The sequence below is a fragment of the Aquarana catesbeiana genome, linkage group LG05 (genome assembly GCF_042186555.1).
Source record: "Aquarana catesbeiana isolate 2022-GZ linkage group LG05, ASM4218655v1, whole genome shotgun sequence".
Classification (NCBI taxonomy): Eukaryota; Metazoa; Chordata; class Amphibia; order Anura; family Ranidae; genus Aquarana; species Aquarana catesbeiana.
In genome coordinates this window covers 66,501,275-66,523,429 of record NC_133328.1, presented here as the reverse complement: position 1 = coordinate 66,523,429, position 22,155 = coordinate 66,501,275, and the positions used below count along the sequence as shown (strand labels likewise).

At 43.1% G+C, this 22,155-nt stretch overlaps 1 protein-coding gene across 1 annotated transcript in view; it reads left to right on the top strand.

Annotated features, from left to right (window-relative positions):
- The window catches only part of MAP3K8 (mitogen-activated protein kinase kinase kinase 8), a 49,278-nt gene extending 33,428 nt beyond the window's left edge, over positions 1-15,850 (top strand). Inside the window, exons 4-8 of the mRNA XM_073629845.1 lie at positions 833-1,094; positions 5,554-5,660; positions 7,237-7,389; positions 9,382-9,625; positions 12,723-15,850. Of these exons, the coding sequence (XP_073485946.1) occupies positions 833-1,094; positions 5,554-5,660; positions 7,237-7,389; positions 9,382-9,625; positions 12,723-12,853 (897 nt within the window). The 3' untranslated portion in view covers positions 12,854-15,850. The remainder of the gene's footprint in view (positions 1-832; positions 1,095-5,553; positions 5,661-7,236; positions 7,390-9,381; positions 9,626-12,722) is intronic.
- Positions 15,851-22,155: the final 6,305 nt, after the last annotated feature.

Sequence of the window (22,155 nt, the reverse complement as noted above, 5' to 3'; positions counted from 1 at the left end):
TGGGTCTTGCCCCCCCCCACAGCGGCAGAACGGCAGGGCCCAGTTGCAAGTGTGACCCTGAAAGTTCCGCCACTGCAGTCTTGCTAGATCACTTCAGGCAGGCCCCTTTTGCAGGTATAGCTATGTAAAGCACTACAAATAAGTGCAAGAATCGATTAAAATTCAGTCTCACTCCGCTCTGCACATGCTCAGTTGCTCTTTATTTTTGGGCCCTGTGCTGAATTTATAGAGGCCGATCTGTTGACGGCCTAAAGATTTACTGCTGCTCAGGGGGCTTTGGGCTTCAGCAAAATGGCAGCCTCCAGCAAGAAGAAACAGGACCAATGCTGGAGGCAGTTTACAGCACACAATAATTTTGGTAGCATAATTATTAATGTGGAATGTATATTTCTTGTTAAAGAACATTTTTTTTTTTTCTTTATCAAGTTGTTATGGATAAAATTCCACTTTAAGCAGAATCCTCTTTGATCAGTTGAGATAATTTGGAACAGAGTGAGATAAAGCAAGATGCTGCTTTAGATTACAGGACATTGCTCTTGATGACTAAAGGCTAATAAGTTGATATAATTATTCCATTCATGTAACACATTTCTTTGTTTACCTGCGGAGGATTGTTGTTGCTAGAAGGAGTTATGAAATAGAGCTGTGAATACAATGTGATGATATGAGCTCCATAGGCGTTCCTTGTAGGAAGATAACCACACCTTAAAAGCAGGGTGGATGATACCTGATTAATCCAGCAATGAGCAATGCCCGACTGTCTTCATCACATGCCATTTTCACCACTCACGTTTGTCCTCTCTCTCTCTCTCTCTCTCTCTCTCTCCCAAAGATCCCGGTGGAGCACTTCAAGCCGGCTGACGTGGAGTTTCAGGTGCAGTTTCAGCACGAGAACATCGCTGAGTTATATGGAGCCGTATTATGCAACAACATGGTTCACCTGTACATGGAGGCCGGGGAAGGAGGGTCCGTCCTGGAGAAGCTGGAGAGCTGCGGCCCTCTGCGAGAGTTCGAAATCATTTGGGTGACCAAACATATCCTAAAGGGGCTCGACTTTCTACACTCCAAAAATGTCATCCACCATGACATCAAACGTAAGTGTGCCATCCTTCGGATCCGCTGCTTGGCATTTTGTTGTGGAATGTTTTAAAGTGATGCTGAATGACATCCTTATTCTACAAAAGTACTCCTTACACCTCCACTCCCTAATGGCCCTGTAATCTATTTTTCATGAAATTGTTTCTTAGGGCTCATTTACACTTGCTTTGCTGTTTGAAGCATGATCTACATTTGTATCGCTCTTCAGACAGCAATAGACAGGCAAGTGATGAGGTGCTGTATTGCCTCCTCACTGCCTGCTTTAACCCTCTAAATACCAGACAACCACCACGTATCTACATGCATTGTACAGGTTTGTGGGGCTGTTGCAGCGCAACCCATTCACTTGAATGGGTTGTGCTTGGCAAGCGGTAACGTGGCAGGGGGTATAATTCTTGCCACGGCATGTGTGCGTCTTCGGCTGCTGCCTCTGCAGCAATAGGGGGAGTGGTTGAGGGGCATTAAAATGGCGGCTCAACTGCAGGGTTTTACCACCCCTCAATCACAAGTGCAAATAAGCCCTTACTGTTTTTTTGTTTTTTTTGTAATGTCCTTTTCCCCCTATTTTTATTTGTTTGGAACGAGCAGAGCACATTAGTTGTGGTCATGTGCACTGCTCTGTGCAAACTACAAATTCCATAATCTATAGTCCCTAGTCCATATGTGGAGTGAACAAGAGAGGGTGGCTACATACCTGCATAGAGTAGGATCATGGAGAATGAATGTAGTCACTCTAACAGGAAGTCAGATCACAGCAGCAAAAAAAAAAAAGTAATTGGAGGAGGCTGAAAGAAATAGGGTGGGGGGGGACTTTTTTAAATTACAAATACATACTTGAATATATATATGTTTTTAAGCCAGAGTTTAGTGTCACTTTAAGTTTAATATATAAAAGATAATGGAGGAAATATCCAATGCTGTCGGAATGACTAATTGCCGTAAATTCATGCAATGCAGCCCAGTACTCGACACCCTGAAGATCTTGTGTTGGTGCCGCTTGCTTTGCAACATCCTGAATAAGAGCTTACAAAAGGCCAAACGCAGGTTGCTTTACCTAGTGAAGCCTCTACAGGTCCACGAGGCCCTCTTCCCTCGTGGACCAACCATTCAGGTTGCATAAGAGTTTGTCAATCTGCAATACTATATTTCACCAACAGGCAGTATTGTAATTGAAATTCTGAGTTCTGTTCATTTTTGGAACTAGCAGGAACACCTTCTGTTATTAAAGAAAGTTCTCACCAACAGGGCCACCTTAGTCAAACAGAAAACCTATAGCTGGTAATACACCTACAATCTGATTGTACAATTTATTATACAGCTACCACGACTATATTATAGAAGGGCCAACGCCCCGTGATCCCTCCTCACATTATTTGACTGACAGTAGCAGGAGCCTATGCCTTGCCATCCTAGGCTATGGGGCTGTGTGTTTCTATTGATAAACACAGTGTAGAAAGACACGCTAGTCCCTGCATGCAAGGGTGGCTCCATAAGATGCTGCAAAAGAAGCGAGCCAGCATGAAACTGGAGACCTGGGGCAGCGATCATGGAACCTACTTAAACTTTAAACATAGCCAAAGATTTAAAAAAGATAAAAAGAAGCTGCATACTCAGTTTGCTGTAAGTGATTACATCTTATATTACTAAACAGAAAAGTGCGCTGTCTCTTTAAATATCTCTCACATCAAAAAGTGAACAAATCATTTATAAATGATATGCAGTAGTGACCAATAGTTAATAAATCTGCTGCTGAAAATGCTTAAAGTGGTTGTAAAGTCTCAAGGTTTTATACCTTCATGTTTTCTATGCATGAAGGTAAAAAATCCTCTGTGTGCGGCAGCCCCCCCAATACTTACCTGAGCTCCATCTTGATCCAGAGATGCGCAGGAGAGCAGTGGCTCTCCCGGGTCTCTTCCTCCTCATTGGCTGAGACAGCAGCGGAAGCCATTGACAATCGCTACTGTCAATCACAACCAGTGAGCCAATGAGCAGAGAGTGGTGGTGGCCGAGCTGTCCAGTTACACAGAGCAGCGGCTCGGGAGCAAGCCTGCTTGGGTGTCCCCATAGTATACTGCTTGCTATGGGGGCACTTGGCAGGAGGGAGGAGCCAAGAGCGCCGGTGGGGGACCTGAGAAGAGGAGGATCCAGGATGCTCTGTGCAAAACCATTACACAGAACAGATATAAAAATTCTGATCTAAACTGTTCCTATGAAATCTAGGAAATTACATAACACATAAGGTATCTCACAAAAGTGAGTACACCCCTCACATTTTTGTAAATATTTTATTACTTTTCATGTGACAACACTGAAGAAATGACACTTTGCTACAATGTAAAGTAGTGAGTGTACAGCTTGTGTAATAGTGTAAATTTGTTGTCCCCTCAAAATAACTCAACACACAGCCATTAATTAGCGAAAAATTTCAAATAGGGCCCAATTAGCCATTTTCCCTCCCCGGTGTCATGTGACTCATTAGTGTTACAAGGTTTCAGGTGTGAATGGGGAGCAGGTGTGTTAAATTTGGTGTTATCGCTCTCACTCTCTCATACTGGTCACTGGAAGTTCAACATGGCACCTCATGGCAAAGAACTCTCTGAAGATCTGAAAAAAAAGAATTGTTGATCTACATAAAGATGGCCTAGGCCAGTGATGGCGAACCTTGGCACTCCAGATGTTTTGGAACTACATTTCCCATGATGCTCAACTACACTGCAGAGTGCATGAGCATCATGGGAAATGTAGCTCCAAAACATCAGGGGTGCCAAGGTTTGCCATCACTGGCCTAGGCTATAAGAAGATTGCCAAGACCCTGAAACTGAGCTGCAGCACGGTGACCAAGACCATACAGCTGGTTAACAGAACAGGTTCCACTCAGAACAGGCCTAGTCATGGTCAACAAAAGGAGTTGAGTGCGCGTGCTCAGCGTCATATCCAGAGTTTGTCTTTGGGAAATAGACTTATGAGTGCTGCTAGCATTGTTGCAGAGGTTGAAGGGTTGGGGGATCAGCCTGTCGGTTCTCAGACCATACGCCACACACTGCATCAAATTGGTCTGCATGGCTGTCGTCCATGCAGATGACGGCCAACTTTTTGATGCAAGAGATATTTAAAGAGACAGCGCACTTTTCTGTTTAGTGATATAAGATGTAATCACTTACAACAAACTGAGTATGCAGCTTCTTTTTATCTTGATCCTTGGCTATGTTTAAGTTTAAGCAGGTGCCATGACCGCTGCCCCAGGTCTCCAGTTTCATGCTGGCTCGCTTCTTATGCAAATAATGGTGGCCACACAAAATATTGACACTTTGGGCCCAATTTGGACATTTTCACTTAGGGGTGTACTCACTTTTGTTCCCAGCGGTTTAGACATTACTGGCTGTGTGTTGAGTTATTTTGAGGGGACAGCAAATTTACACTGTTATACAAGCTGTACACTCACTACTTTACATTGTAGCAAAGTGTCATTTCTTCAGTGTTGTCACATGAAAAGATAGAATAAAATATTTACAAAAATGTGAGGGGTGTACTCACTTTTGTGAGATACTGTAGTACTTTGTGTTCTTTATTTAGCATTCTATACAGGAAAAAAACCTCATACTATTTCCTTTGATCCTTTCATGATTCCATCAGCTAAACCACAGAAATGTACTCTGCAGTCTTCTGTTGAACACGTGACTTTTACATTGTCGGTGTCAAACCAAACAATCCTTGGTTTAGTTTTTTCAAGAAAACCCATCTCACTAAGGCTGCCATCTCCTTCTGAAAATGCTAGTTGCCTGGCTGTTGTAGCGTCATTACCTGTTCCACGTTGTTGATTCAGAAGGTATTGAAGTAAGAGGATCAGTATGACAGACAGACGAGTAGCATTTTCAGGTAGTACGTAAAGCTGCTGGTAGTTCTGCAGGTACTTGCATAAACATGTGCATGCGTGTGGACATATTCTCCTAGACGCAGGCAGTCTGCATCCAGGGTCATGCATTTGAGTGCAGTAGCAGTGTTTACCTGCTTACAGCCATTGATTTCCATGGGCAACTGTATGCAGCACCTGTGGCTTCTGGGCCTGAATTTTACATTGTACCACCAATGTGACGCTATGCATGGGGCCTATAAATGCATGTAATCATTTTAAAAGGTATAATTCACACTGTGTATTTATGTGAATTTTGTTTAGAGAAATTAGAATTCTGTGCGTTCATGGGCAGATTAGATACTCTGAACGCATGTAAACGCAACTCAGCAGCCATTGAAACTCAGAATTTTATGAAAATGAATCATTTTAGGATGGCCTGAGGACTCTTCCTTATTTATTGCTCTGAGGTAAGTGTGTTGTTGTAGGTTTTGGAAGTTTGTACGTTTTATGCGTTGCTAAATAAACCTGTGTACATTGATATGTTCATGTGAGTTGAGCCCGGTATGATGTGTAACGTCTGCTTATTGTTCTTATTATTGCAGCGAGCAACATTGTCTTCATGTCCACAAAAGCCGTCCTGGTGGATTTCGGCCTCAGCATTCAGATGACCGGTGACATGTTTTATCCAAAGGATTTGAGAGGAACTGAGGTAATTAGCGGCGATGTGTCCTGTGACTTGTGGCTGGGAACACTCAGCCTATTCATAGTTGGAGCCTGTCAATAATCCTCAGAGGGGGAATCACGTTGTGGAAAGAGGGAAGAAATGTCTGCCACTTCAGGCCGCTCCTTTCTTCCTCTTTTCCAGCTCTGCAGTGGGTTTATGTGCCTCTGTAAATGAGAACCGACTGGAAAAAGTGGTGAAAAGTACACGTTGCTGTCTCACTTCCTCATCTGAAAAACAAGCTGTTTATTTCCACTTATTCTGATGATCATTCTGAGGAAGCTGGTTGCTGGATTGTCATGCTGATCCGGTGGCTTCAGCATTTTCTTAATGCAAGAGTTATGACTTCATTTTGACTTTTTTTACTGCATGCTTTGGCTGAAAGGCTATGGCCTTGTTCACACGAGCATACTACAGCATAGACCTGTACGAGGGCTGTGTAAGGTTCCATTCACATGGGGTGCTTTACTGTGGGCCCCGTGCAGGCCCATGTTTTCCCATCACAGGGATGCGCAGGTGTTGAAGCATCCCCCTGCTGGCATCCCATTCCATCTCATTCCTCTCTATTGGGACTTAATGCATTCTCTGCATTAAGTTAAAATCCTTCTGTGCTGCAGGATCCCCCCTCACCCCCCTTATACTTACCTGAGCCCAATCTTGATCCAGTGTTGTGCATGAGAGCTGCGTCTCTTTCTTTCCTCACAATGCAGATTGATAGCAGCTGCTGTCAATTATTTCCTATGCCGATAGTGCGGGAGGTGGGTCTGTCTGTGTCTATGGATGCTGGCAGTGGGGCTTAGGAGTGAGCCCACTCGAGTACCCCCCGACCCCCCCCCCCCCAGCAAGCCGTACTCAGAAGGAGGAGGGGTCAGGAATCTCAGCAAGGGATCCCAGAAGACAAGGATCAGGTTGCTCTGTGCAGGTAGTATAATATGATTGTTATTTTTAAAACAAATATATAAAAGTTTCTTATCCTTTTTAAAGGATAAAATCACCTTTGGGAACATGTTACATATAACATGTTCCCAATGCCGAAGCCGCTACCGCTGCCTGATTTTTCCCCGCCCCCTTCCTATGACAGCAATATGGGGAGAAGTTCCCCATACTAGCTGTCGTGTTATCCATTCACACAGCTGTGTGTGTGAATAAACTACAGGCCCCAACATCCTTTGCGGCTATCGGCTTATAGTTCTCAACGAACTACCACGGTGCTGTGGAGCGCCATGGTAGTTCTTTGATTCTTCCTGTCAGATTGTATCTGCTTGCCCATATGGGATGTATGGGCACACAGATACATGGACAGATCTGGAGGGGATCTGCATGGCACCAGTGATCTGCACATTGATGGTGCAATGCTTTATAGGCTTCAAAAAAATAGAAATGCGCATGTTTTTACCTACAAAAAAATGTGCATTTATTATTTTTTTTTCTAAAAAGTGAATTTATCTTTTAAGTCTTGGCTGTGCAGTAAGGTGAATTAATACAAAATACTGTACAAGCAGAATAGTGCTGATATAGTGAAAAAAATGTAAAATAAACCATTTCTTTATGTGCTTTTTGACAGATCTACATGAGCCCAGAAGTGGTTCTGTGCAGAGGACACTCTACAAAGGCAGATATATACAGCATGGGTGCCACCATCATTCACATGCAGACCGGAAATCCACCCTGGGTGAAACGATACCCGCGATCAGCATATCCCTCTTACCTCTACATTGTAAGTTGGGTTACTTTTGTAATGCAGAGATGGCAACTTTAAACTTTGCATGTTGGTTTCAGTGTGTATGCACACCTGTGAGTCGGAAAATATGTGCGTTTTAAACACATTTGCATGTTCTTTTTACACGTGTCATTTATATGCCTGTGATGGGATTTTTAGTGAATTTTTAGCAATGTTTTTACTGTGCTGCATTTTTAAAGAGAATCCCTGTTGTTTGTTAAAGTCAGTGTTTTCTTTCCCAATGCATAACACGTGTTTTACATGCAATAACATTATTTTTTATGTGATGCAGTTTTAGATAAAAACACAAGCTGGTAAAGCGGTATTAAACTCAAATCCAAAAATGTAATATATTGTAGCATACCATTCCTTTGATGTGGTGGCTGTCTTATTTATTTATTTATTTATTTATTTATTTATTTTTTAACTTTTTTTTTTCCCCCCATAGTTTTCACCTGGTGATCTGGCCAGTAATGCACCTCCTGTATTATGCCCCGTACACACGGTCAGACTTTGTTCGGACATTCCGACAACAAAATCCTAGGATGTTTTCCGACGGATGTTGGCTCAAACTTGTCTTGCATACACACAGTCACACAAAGTTGTCGGAAAATCCGATCGTTCTAAACGCGGTGATGTAAAACATGTACGTCGGGACTATAAACGGGGCAGTGGCCAATAGCTTTCATCTCTTTATTTATTCTGAGCATGCGTGGCACTTTGTGCGTCGGATTTGTGTACACACGATTGGAATTTCCGACAACGGATTTTGTTGTCGGAAAATTTTATATCCTGCTCTCAAACTTTGTGTGTCGGAAAATCTGATGGAAAATGTGTGATGGAGCCGACACACGGTCGGACTTTCCGACAACTAGGTCCTATCACACATTTTCCGTTGGAAAATCCGACCGTGTGTACGGGGCATTAGAGTGCCTACACTCTGGATTTAGGGGGCACATGGATTCCTCCATCCATGCTGTTTAGTATGGTTGGGGGGATATCAACTGATTTCTCTTTTTCAGCCCACAGGACTGAACTAGAGAAATCTAAGTGTGTATGGCTAGCCTTGCTCTAACAATACCAGAAGTGTGATCAGATGTGTGTGCCAGATATAAGCATGGTAGAAAAATTAGATGATGTTAAAGATGAGTATTCTTTCTTTTTTTTTTTTTTTTTTTTCAAATACTTTTTATTGGAACTTTTTTGTTTGTAATACAAAACACACAGAAACAAAAACGTAAACAGACAGTATACAGAAAAGAGAGATTCAAAATGTGAGCACAATCGCATGCATTTACAAAATACAAGGAAGCTTCCACCCATATAATAATTATTACTTGTAGCAGTGAAATAAATCAGAAAACATTTCTTCAGAAGGTGCCATAGCAGTCTAATGCAGGCCATACACTATACGAAAAATCGACTGAAATTCATTCATTTAGACAGTTTGTTTGTTTTTCGGCCAGTTAATGGGCACAAAATCGTTGGGACGTTTTTGAGCTGAAAAAACGAAGGACAAGTTTGGAAATTTTCTGCCGAACGAATGATAAATTGAAAGGTTAACGTGTTTCCTGTCCGAACTGTCTGCACTAGGTATATGGAAAAAAAACAAACAAAAAATGCATTCATTTATGTCCACTGACCAATTTATCGGTCATTACATGACGGCACTATCGCTTGCGCTCACGACCGAATGTTCGTTTTTCGAAAATGGGTTCGGCCGATTTTTCGTATAGTGTATGGCCAGCATAAGGCACGGGGAAACACCGGCTAGCATCACGGAAATCAAAATGTAATATAAGATCATGTGGAAGCTCCGGTACAGGTGGAATATACAAGAAAATAACCCACATTAAACAGTCGCACCAAGGTAACAATCCGCCTTGAGGTGACAAATATCTGTAAGCACATCCATTAAAATTGAGTCTTGCCTCATAAGGACAGTCTACAATAATTGTAATACGAAAAACAAATCTTCTTGTCCCATAGATACACAAGCAAGCACCCCCACTAGAAGACATTGGAGAAGATTGCAGCCCCGTCATGAGAGATCTACTGGTCTCAGTATTGGACAAGAACCCAAACCAGCGTCCCTCTGCAGCAGAGCTTCTGAAACACGAGGCCCTCAACCCTCCTCCGGAGGACCAGCCTCGCTGCCAGAGCCTGGATACGGCCCTCCTGGAACGCAAGAGACAAATGAAAAAGGAACTTGAGCTGCCGGAAAACATTGCAGGTATGTCTGCATATTAAAAGAAACCAGCTTAACCAGAGATACAATTTTTGGAGCTGCCATAGCAGGCTAGCTTCTGAAGGGGCAGGATGCCATGCTGTGATCATGGTCCTTTTTTTTTTTTTTTTTTTTTTTTTTTTTTTTTTTTATTGCTCCTTTACTGACCTGGAGAGAGCCTGTCTATTTCAGGTGGCCCAACACTTGCTCACTAAGCGGAGCAATATGGATGAGGATGGCAGCAACCTTAAAACCAAGACAGCAGTGGCAGCCCTCCATATTTCATTTCTGATAGGTTCCCTTTAAAGAAATTGTCGATGTTTTTCAAAGCTGAAACCAGAAGTTCCATGTAAGGCAAACAGTTAATTCTTACCTGGCTTGCACTGCCGAACAAGCCTACATTGAAAAGAACAGTTTTCTGAAAGAGCATCAGCATTTACCACCCTTTTAGCTGTGCCAGATGTCTGAACCCCCCCCATTTTCTCTGTGACTCCTTCCTTCTCCTACACTGGCCCCTACATTACTTTATCCTGTAGTGACATAGGGATTGTAGATGGAACCATGGAGTGAAATGGGGGAAGATGGAATCCGAAACTCACTGAAGTGATAAAATTACCAGATCTTTCAGCAAGATTCTCTCTTCAATGAGTTTGGTTTGGCAAACGGGTAGCAGGACAGGTAAGGGCACTTTCACACTGTCCCTGCCACGCTGAGGCCGATGCGGGTTAGCTGCGCTTTGCCATAGACTTCTATTATGTCCTGCGGTTTTGTTGCGCATTCTGAAAGCACACCAAAAGTCCTGTATGCAGGGAGATGCTGTTATCAGTTTTTCAAATTGGTGATAAAGTTCCTTTCAGCCTTGGTTCACACTGCTGCAAACCCATTATTGTGCGATTAGCAGTGCAACTATGCAGTGCGACTTGTGACTTTCAAGCGACATTAGAGTCTATGGGACTCTAAATCACATCAAAGTTGCATCAAAGTAAATGCCCTTTAAACTCACAGAAAAATGGATCTTGGTTTACTAACGTCGAACCAGTTACGTGATTTCTGACTGGTCACTTACTTGTTTGCACATCACCATCACTCTTTGCAATGTCAGTGATAATGAATAGATTATCCCGGCAGTCTGTTTTTTTTTTCTGTTCTCCTCCCACTATGGAAAGATAACTGCGAGTGGAAATTGTGTTGAGCAAAAAAGGGAAGTTACAATATGCAGCTTCCTCTGCTCTTATGTCTAGGTTTTCTTTTTCCATGCATGTTGATTGAGGCTAATATTATGTAGCAACAGCTTCAAGGGAAACATTACAAAGATTAATGAATAGATTTAGAAGAAAACTCAGGGAAAAAAGCTGAGTTTGTGCCATTTTACAACAAAGTGTTCGCCCACTTCACTACATTATGCTAACCATATCGACATAAAGGAAATTTTTGCTGAGATAAGTATGTAAACTGTCATTTCAAACCTTCTTCTGAAAATGCTAAGAGATAGATATCAGAGTGTGGTTAGTCATTCGGAACAGAGACCAGTCCTAGTGGTGTACCACAAGTCTCTGTACTGGGTCCTGTAATACTTGATCTGTTTTGTAAGAGTGATGTAACTGTAGGTTTGGTGGGTAAGATGGACATTTCAAGGTGTCTACAACATATATAGTGTGCGAGCATAAAACAATTATTTATATATATATATATATATATATATATGTGTGTGTGTGTGTGTGTGTGTGTGTGTGTGTGTGTGTATATATATTAATATTATTACTAGCAGGATCACCAGCAGGAGGTCCTGATTCCCCAGTATGGATATTTAGTTATCACTAGAGGGATCAGCAGCAGAAGGAAGGAGATCCTGACTCCTCCTGTATAGATCTTTGGACCCCTTTCACACTGGGGCGTTTTTCGAGTGCTTTTGGGCTAAAAATAGTGCCTGTAAAACGCTTCCCCTGCAGCCCCAGTGTGAGAGCCCCGAGTGCTTTCACACTGGAGCAGTGCGCTTGCAGGACCTTAGAAAAAGTCCTGCAAGTAGCATCTTTCGGGCGATGTGGGAGCGGTGAATACACCAATCCTCCACTTCCCCTGCCATTGGAATCAATGGGCACCGCTGCTGAAGTGCCTGCAAAGCTCTTTGGCAGTGGTGCTTTGCGGCGCTATTAACCCTTTATTCAGCCGCTAGTGGAGGTTAAAAGCACCCCGCTAGCGGCTGAAAAGCACCCCTATTACAGCGGTAAAATGCTGCTAAAATTAGCGGCTCTTTACCGCTAAGGCCCCCTCTGCCCCCCTGCCCCAGTGTGAAAGTAGTCCTAGATATCACTGGAGGGATCACCAGCAGAGAAAGGAAGTCCTGATTCCTCTATATAGATCTTTAGTTATCACTAGAGGGATCACCAGCAGGAGGAAGGAGGTCCTGATTCCTCTATATAGGCAGAGCCTCACCTGTCATGAACATAAACAAAAAACTAAAAAAAAAAAAATGGGCAGACCAATGGATGGACCACTTGGTCTTTTTTCTGCTGTCGCTCTTCTATATTTGCTGCCATGCTGGTCCAGTGGCTTCAAAACTTTTAGGCCGTGAGTGTGAGTCAAAACAACATTACAGCAGCTGAAATCAACATATCTGACCTGCATGCTTGTTTGAGATCACTGATTCAGGTATTACTGAAGTCACTAAATCAGCATCACAGGCATTTCAGAAGTTGACATGGCTGCAAACCTATCCCATCATGGAGAAAAAGATCAGAATGGGAAGTTCTAGAGCATCACGGGAGCAGAGTCCTTTTTCCTGGATCAGACATACTCTGTTATATAGTGTATGTGATTTTTCTGAGGAGGATCAGTGACCACATGCAAACTTTGTTTTTGAAATCTTCCACATGTACCATCTGTTAGAAGCAGAGGACTAATACACTGTGTCAGTTTAGCTCCGCAATTATGCAGTGATGATCTGGAAAGTGGGGTAACCCATTTCGACCAGTCAGATTATATCTTTCCTTAGCCATAATAATGAAAGCTGATATCTGATTGGTTATTTCAGTCTACAGAACTTGTGCCTTTCTAAATAAGCCTGAAAACAAGACACCTTCTGACACCCTTTGTTCCCTTTCAGATTCTTCATTGTACGCCAGTGAGGAGTCCGAGATGCAGAAGAGGCAGCGGTCACTTTCGATTGATCTTGGTGCTCTTGCTGGTTACTTCAACCTGGTCCGAGGCCCTCCGACTGGGGAATATGAATGCTGATAATATGTATTCATTGAAGAGCACAAGGGGACTTCTGTGGACTTGTATTCTCAAGCATCATTAATAGACAGTTGAGAAAAGCTACTTTTGAAGAAGGAAAAGCAAAGAGAACCTGAAATTACTGAAGGACATGCACAGTATATAGCGGTGATGTGAACTGCACAGTGTATACTTCACATTTGATGCTTCTTTTTTAGCATTTTTCTCTACGGAGATACAGATCACCTTTTACATTTACAAAGTTGCCTCTTGAATCAGATGCAAGCTTGTGGCAACTGCTTATATTACACAGTTGACTAAATGATTGTTTCCTTTCCGATTGATGGTCACATTTCATAGTGTTTATTCAGGCATTCAAAACTCAGTAAGTAGGGAAATAGTTGTCTGCCTCCTTGATAATGGTGGGTAAGGATCGATTGGACCTCTTTTAAGAGGCTGCTTTGGGTATAAATAGGAGTAATTTATGATGGTGGGTCAATTTTTTTTTTAAGGTATTACTTCAATGAATTAGTATTTAAGTTGTAAGAAGCCAATATTTCAGTTTTGGATTGACTATCAGTTTGAATGGCTCACCAGTGGAAGGATATACCAGCCGTTTGCTGTGTCTGCACCCTGATGAATCTCATGCCCCTGGATGCAACATTTAGTCTATCCATACATTATCAAATTTTCTTTTAGATTTACCAAAAACACATATATGAGGTCAACCCTAAACAACTCCTTCAATTTGTATCCAATCGGGCAGGTCTTTGCACTGCATAGTTGAAGGTAAATCTAAAGAAAATTGTATAATGTATGGCCAGCCTTACTCCTTTGTTCCACAGCAGTGTGACACCATTCCAGTGTGAAAGAGCTAAGGGAAATCCTATCTCCAGGGTTCATGAGAGATATAAGGCTTCCATCAGGTGCATCCAGGCCAAAGTGGTTGTAAACCTCAGACATGAAATATGAACAAAGCATATCCCTCTATAATGTGTAGCCCTCGTTCACATTGAATGCGGCCTTGAAATTGTGCGACTTCATCTGAAATCACACAATTTCAAAGCTGCATGTCAGTGCAACTTCAAGTGTGACTTGGAAGACATCTGTTCAGCTTTAGACACAGATGTCTATCCAAGTCGCACCTGAAATCGCCAAAAGTAGGAACTACTTTTTATGTTGATGCCGCAAAGTCAGTGTCGCACCGATTTGAACAGTGCCATTGCCGACAATAAGGTTTGACTTGTCATGCGATTTGACCTGTCAAATCGCATGACAAGTCGCTCTGGTGTGAACAGGGGCTAAAGAGCACTAAGGGGGTTATTTACTAAAGGCAAATCCACTTTGCACTACAAGTGCAAACTACAAGTGCAAAGAGCACTTGAAATTGCACTAAAAGTGCACTTGGAAGTGCAGTCACTGTAGATCCGAGGGGGACATGCAAAGAAAATAAAACACAGCATTTTAGCTTGTACATGATTGGATGATAAAATCAGCAGAGCTTCCCCTCATTTCAGATCTACCCCTCAGATTTACAGTGACTGCACATCCAAGTGCAATTTGAAGTGCACTTTGCACTTGTAGTGCAAAGTGGATTTGCCTTTCATAAATAACCCCCTCAGTGTCATATCTGTCTGCTTCTTTCCTCTATCAGCATGAATCACTTCTGACACCTTTTCCTGACACCAAGAGAAAAATGGTGACAAGGGAGAGACCTCCAGCAGATTGACAGTGTCAGCTCTGTTCCTGGGTGCTGTGTGTAGGGGGGGTGTGTCTTTTTCTTCCAATCAGCTCTCAGACCTCTCCTCACTGAGCTCTGCAGAGTGTAACTTCAGATCTCCACACTTTTTTTTTCTGAACTCTAATATAAACTTTAAAAAAAAAAAATGGAATTTGAACAGCTGTAGCAAAGAGAAGACTGCACATAGACAGATACACCTTTCAGTATGTAGGAGAACTTTTCATCTCTGTGTATCTCCCGGGGGCCAGTCACTGCACTCGGTATATGTTTAACTTAAACAGCTTTTCAGTAGATCTAGCTTAAATAGGTCATCCCAACCAAAACTGTTTTAGTTATACTTGGGCAATTGAGTTGCAAATACATCCCTTTGATTATTTACATATGTTAACAGAACACTGCAATCATTAGAACAATGAATATGGAGGGTGCAGAGCCTCCCTGCTCAGTATTTTAGTTTTTCTCCTCTGAATTTTTGCAGTCCCCCCAGTGCCAGAATTGGGTGGCCCTATTTGACCCAAGGGTCTCTTATAGCTGTCGGAGACAGCACCAGCAGCAAAGTTCCCTCATCAAATTTCCCTGCCGAGTGTGTCTCCTTTCTTTTGCTGTATTCTCCTTATAAAATAGGCTTAGCATAATAACTGTCTGGCAGAATTTTTGGACTTAAAGTCTCATTGCTATAATCCTGAACGCTGCAAATCATCTATTTATCAAATACACCATACCCAAAATTAAAATGTCAGATTTGGGTGAATGTAATCTTTAAATTTTACATTTTTATTATGTTTATGTTACGGTTTTCCACAAATTAGAGTAACGCTCCTGATTCACCCTATATTTATTGATGATCTCATTGCACAAATAATCATTAGCACTGTCTTGTATTATCAATTCTGTGTGCAGATGTTTTATGTTTAAATGAACAAGAAATGTTTTTGTAGATAAAGAGCACATTCCTATGGAATGCAAAGTTCATGGTTATAAATGATGTGAATATTAATGTTTGACAAGACATTTAGTACATCCTGATGGATGGGCGGGAGAGACGACGAAGCAACTCTCGGGCCTACAGAGCGTTGATCGCACCTCTGTCACCCGAAGGGTTAATAGTGCTTGATCTCATGCACTGTGGATTAAGTAGATCATACTGTGTATGATATATGAGGACATTTCATGATGACTTAGATGGCTTGTCAGTTAGCATTCGTTCTAGAGTGCCGCTGTGATCTGTATCTTACAGTAGGTGTATAAGATAAAGTAATAAATATTATCACAAAACAGTATTGTTTCTCATTCTTGTTTTTTCCTTTTATATCTGCAAGACATTAACACAACCAAGCGCAAGCTCCCTAACATCAAAAACGAAAAAAAAAAAAAAATTGCCTATGCATATTTAGAAAGCAGTGAATGTGGCATTCACCAAACATTCACTGCAGGTGAATAAATAACTAAATTACATATAACAGAAAGACGCACCTGAAGTGAATGTTTGTTGAATGCCACATTCACAGTTTTATAAATGTACTGCTAAACCAGCCTTAGGCCATACACGGTTCAAATCTCGGCAGGTTCAGCAGGAACTAGCCAAGATTCGAACCGTGTATGGATAGGCGGAATGTACCAAGCTGATCAGTTGATCAACTTGGGTACAACCAGCATGCTGGGTCTTACCTTTGATTATCGCTAGTGGTTGCTATAGCCTCTAGCAATAATCACTGTCCCGCCCTTGCCTGGAGAAGAAAATGGCCCGACAGGAGGGATTCCCGCATCAACACTGTCTGTGTTGATGGAGGGAATCAAGCAAGTTTCTTTCCTGCAACTCGTGGTTGCAGGAAAGAAATTTGCTGCCTGTATGACCGGCCTTAAACTGCTTTTTTTTTTTTTTTTTTTTTTTCTGCATATGCCATATAGAGAATCTACTGCTGTGCCTACTGTACTTTGACAGCTAGCCCCACCCACTGTCAAAATACCTGAAGAGTGGCTGCATCTGATTGGACACAGATGCTTTTTCTCAAACGTTTTTCCACCCAGCTTCTTACATTTTTTTTCAATCAAAGGATATGTAGTGTGAGGAGGCTGACAGGGCCATCCACTGAGCAAATGTCGGCCAGTTCCTTAGGATTATCAGTGCTATGACTACTACCCCTAGAGAAGGTGTGGCTTCCATATAGGATCACAATCACATGTGATGACCATCACAGTAACAGATAATAAAATATTAAATCTGTGTTGGGCATAACATGAATGAGATTCCTTTGATAATCAGCAATGCATTGAAGGCAACAAAAGAAATTGCATTACCCCAATAAAGTGAACCTGTGTTCAGGCTATGCATATAAAGTAACTAAAGGCAACACTTTTTATTTTCATTCTGGACAAAAAAGTGGAGTGAGGGAAGGTGATAACCCCTGTCAGTTCCCCCCCCCCCCATCTGTGTGTCTTGGGGAGATTTCCCTTCACTTCTTGTCCCATAACTAAAACAGGAAGTGAGAGGAAATTTCCTCAAAGTCATTCTTGGGGTGTTACCAGACCTCAGGGGTGGCCCGTCCATTAAGGGCGCCATTGGTTCCACCCCCCCCCCCCCCCCGGCGTGTCTGGCCCCCATGCAGAACGCCAGATGCATGGATTCCAGTGGGGGGGCTGGTGTTTTTTTGAAGCACCTGATTAGAGCCAGAGGCTCTAATAGGCTTCAAAATAGGGTGGTCACCTACCGAGCCCACCCAGGTGTGTTACAATAGCAGATGAACATTCGCTATTGTAATATTGATCCTCCTCCCAACCAATCAGAAAGCGGGTCTTGAGACCCGTCACCCGATTGGCTGAAAGGACAGGCGATCCTATTGGACGCATATGAGGAGGGAAAGAGACTCACGGCGGAACCCACCATGATGGAGGAAAAGACACAGGAGCAGCTTCCTGATACCTAGATGGGGTAGGTGCCGGACCGACCTCTAGACAGTGAGCGGGCGGGAGGGGGGGGGCATCTAGGCTTGAGGTGCCGCCAGCACCCCAAAAAAAAAAAAAACGCCAGCCGCCACTGTGAGAACTAGTGTCCCCATTGGAAGATTTCCCCTCTATTACACCCCATTCACATTTGTTCGGCTTGTCATACCACCTTGGACATCAGAGTTGCATGACAAGTCATACCACGTTTTCCAATGATAACCATTCATATATAGGCAACCTAAAAGTTGCAGCGACTTCAAAGTAGTCCATGCACTACTTTGGTCCGACTTTCATGCAACTTGAGGGCCATAGACTTCAATGTTAACCCTCAAAAGTTGTAAAAGTCATATCTGAATGTTTTAGGCTCTGTTTCCACTTCTGCGAGTTGTTGTGTGACTTGACCCAGGTGAAGTCGCATGACAAGTCAAAATCCATGTATTTCAATGGTCCTCATTGTAATTGGTACGACTCATGTCGCAGCGACTCCAAAAAAGGTTTTTGCACTACTTTGTTCTGACTTTGGTGAGGCTAGTTCTCGCATGGATCTCACTGGTCGCATGACACCGCATCAAAAGTCGCACTGCAAAGTCGTACTGGGGGTTGCAATAGTGGAAACCTATCCTTACATGCAACAGCGGGTCCGCCTTTACAGAGGGATAACAATGTACATCCAAGTTGCACCTTTCCCAACTTTGTAGTTGGAAAAGAGTGTGAATGGTGTTCTGAGGTCAACTAAAAATTTGAGATTTTTTTTTTTTACTTTCAGTTTCAATGTATACGGTAAACAGGACACATAGAGGGGGTAAATCTCCCTAATGGGGCCACAGACAGCAATAAAAACCTGACGGGGGTTTTAATCCGTCTCCACTCTGTCCAACACAAAAAAAAAGTTTTGCCTTCAGTTACTCTTTAAAATTTTCTTTTACACGGACTTCTAAAGGTAACAAATAAAATCTATAGTTATTGCTGCAGTTGTATGTAACCTTTTTAGTTTGTTTTTTGGGGAAAACGTGCTAGCGCATAATAATCCTGTTACTCCTATCTCTAAGCCGGCCATACACTGAGCAAATTGTGGCCCGTCCTTGATGAACCATCTGAAATTCGCTCAGTGGATCACACTGTTGGGCCACCTCCCGTCTGACAATCTTTAATTGAAAAAAAAAAAAAAGACCCAAGAGGAAATTTGACAGCCAAACAGCAGCTACATCCAATCAGATGCAGCCACTGTTCACAGAATAGAATAAACGGCACTGTAGATTCTCCCACCTGTGCTACATTTAATAGAGGAATCGGTTCTTTTTTTTTTTTCAGCCTGCATGCTGAACAAAATAAAATCTATCATTGCATGGCCAGCTTTACAGTGAAGATGATTTCTGCAGATGACGATAAACACTTTTTTTCCTCCAGCTGCAAGAGATTGCCATTGTGTTTTCTGTGTTGACCTTTATGTTAACCTTATTGCACAACGACTACAATGAAGAATAATAGATGAGAATGCCGATAGTGATTATTACACAATACAAATATTGCACCAACAGCTGGAGACAGAGAGGGAAGATGGGTGTGGAGTATCAGTTTCAGCTCTGCTAAAAATACCAGCCAGTAGTAGGTGCAGATATTAAAGGGGTTGTAAACCCTTGAGGTTTTTCATCTTAATGCAGTTTATGCATTAACCACTTCAGCCCCAGAAGGATTTTCCCCCTTAATGACCTGGCCATATTTTGCGATACGGCACTGCGTCGCTTTAACTGACAATTGCGCGGCCGTGTGACATTGTACCCAAACAAATTGATGTCTCCCCCCCAAGTAGAGCTTTCTTTTGGTGGTATTTGATCACCTATTTTTTGCGCTATAAACAAAAAAAGAGTGACAATTTTGAAAAAAAAAAAAACACAATATTTTTTACTTTTTGCTATAATACATATCCCCCAAAAAATATAAAAAAACAAATTTCTTCCTCAGTTTAGGCCGATATGTATTCTTCTATATTGGTATTGGTAAAAAAAAAAAAAAAAATCGCAATAAGCGTATATTAATTGGTTTGTACTAAAGTTATAGCGTCTACAAAATAGGGGATAGATTTATGGCATTTTTATTATTATTATTTTTTTTTTTTTACAAGCAATGGCGGCGTTCTGCGATTTTTATTGGGACTGTGACATTGTGGCGGACAAATCTGACACTTTTGACACTTTTTGGAACCATTGACACTTATACAGCGATCAGAGCTAAAAAGAGCCACTGATTACTGTATAAATGTCATTGGCAGGGAAGGGGTTAACACTAGGGGGCGATCAAGGGGTTAAATGTGTGTCCTAGATAGTGATTCTAACTATGGGGGGATAGGACTGCCTGGGGGAGGAGACAGATCGTTGTTCATACTTAGTATGAACAACAGATCAGTCTCCTCACCCCTCACAGAACAGAGATCTGCTCCTGCTTCTCTCAGGAGTGATCACGGGTGCCCGGCAGACATTGCAGCTGCCGGACACACGCATCGGCTCCATCGTCACTCCGCCAAGTGGTCTTAAAGCGGCCAATGTATAGCTATTTGCCCAGGAGAGCCAACCTGCCACAGTGTAACTGCGGTGGCTGGTCCTCTAGTGGTTAAAGTAAAAACCTTTTGCAGTGCAGCAGCCCCCCAGAACCGCCCTTTTACTTACCTCAGGGATCCTCAAACTACGGCCCTCCAGCTGTTGCAGAACTACACATCCCATGAGGCATTGTAAAACTCTGACATTCACAGACATGACTAGGCATGATGGGAATTGTAGTTCCTGAACACCTGGAGGGCCGCAGTTTGAAGACCCCTGACTTACCTGAACACAATCGTTCCAGCAACGGGGACGAGCAGAGCAGCTCCAGCTGCTGTCTTGGGTCCTCATTGGCTGGATTGATAGCAGCGGGAGCATTGGCTCCCTCTGCTGTCAATGAAAACCAGTGACACGAGAGCTAGGGGGTGGGGCCAAGTCCTGCTGTCTGTGTCAATGGATGCAGCAGCAGGACTCGGGAGTGCGCCCGCACAAGTGCCCCCAGGGAATGCGGGTCTTCGTTGGGGCACTCGGGAAGAGGAGGAACCAGGAGCGTCGCTGGGGGACCCCAGAAGAGGAGGATCGGGGCCCTTCTGTGCAAAACTCTTGCACAGAGGAGGTAAGTATTACGTTTGTTATTTAAAAAAAAAAAACCTTTACAACCCCTTTAACGAGTACTAGAAGCAAACCTGTTAGGTAAAAAAAAAAATAGTTTTGCTACAAAGTGTTTCCTACAAACTAAGAGAATAAATACGTCCACTGCTGAGAAACTGACACTTCCAGGAATGTCGATCTCCCACATTCCCCACTGCACTCAGTGGTTCCTCCCGCTGACCCCTAGGCTACTACAGGAGACAGTGGGAGGAGGGGGGGGGGGGGGGGGGCAGGAGATCAACATCTCTTAAAGTGTTGGTTTATTAGTAGACCTTAGAGGAATTTTCTTGTGGTAACATCAGCTGTACTAAGAAGCACAGGCATTGGTGTAAAACTTGTGCTTAAGCCAGCCATACATGGATCGAAATTCGGCCGGTTCAGCAGGACTGGCTGAGATTCGATCCATCTGTGGGAAGGCTGATTGTACCCAAGTTGATCCATCATTCGACTTGGGTACAACCAGCCTGTTGGATCCTTTACATGAGATTACTGCGGTTATTCTGTCAAATAGTGCAGATCATCGGATAATGCCCACCGATCAGCTGGCGTGAAGTCAACACTGCGCATGCGCAGATCATCGACGGCATTATCCAATGCAGCCATCGACAGAACACCAGAGGCAGTCTGATATGTCCTGCATTGAAGCTCCTGCGGCAGCCTTCCTCTCATGTACCCCGCTTGGTCACTCTTCGACTTCGGGCTCAGCCACTTAGAGGAGGATTAATCCTGGCCTGCCAGTCGTGTGCCGCCCCCAGGAGGGGTGAGGGAGGCTGGGCAGGTGACTCAGTGAGGAGAGCACAGCACCCACCGGCCGGTGTTAACGTGCCGGTGTTCTGTCGATTACTGCATTTGCTGATCGTCAGTTCATGCCTCCGACGATCTGTGCATGCGCAGAGTGACGCCACTACCGAGCAAGCACAGATCATCAGAGGCTTCATCCAACCATCTGCACTAATCAACAGAATACCGGCAGCTATAGTTCAGCAATCGTGTTCTGGCAGGGAAGGCCCCCCCCACCCCACCCCGCCGGCAGAACATAATATTGCTGTGGGAGGAGTCCCCCCATCAACACCGACTGTGTTGAAGTGAATGAAATTCAGACAGTGTTGATGGGAGAATCCTTCCCGCGGAGCCATTGTGTTCTCCCAGTGGGGGAAGCTGACCCTACCGTGAGAACACAGTGATTATTGCTAACGACTAGCAATATTTTTATGTAAAATCTGGCAGGCTGGTTGTACCCAAGTCTGCCCATACAAGGTTTGAATCTCATCTGGTTCCTGCTAAACCGGACGAGATTCGAACCGTCTATGATCAGCTTAATTTATACACACTCTACTCCAAACATCACAGTGCTCAACAGTGATTGACTTATAAAGGAATATTGACTTTTTACGGGTCTTTATGTTGCATCATCACTATCCTCAACAAAGAGCTACAATCTATCTCTCATACTA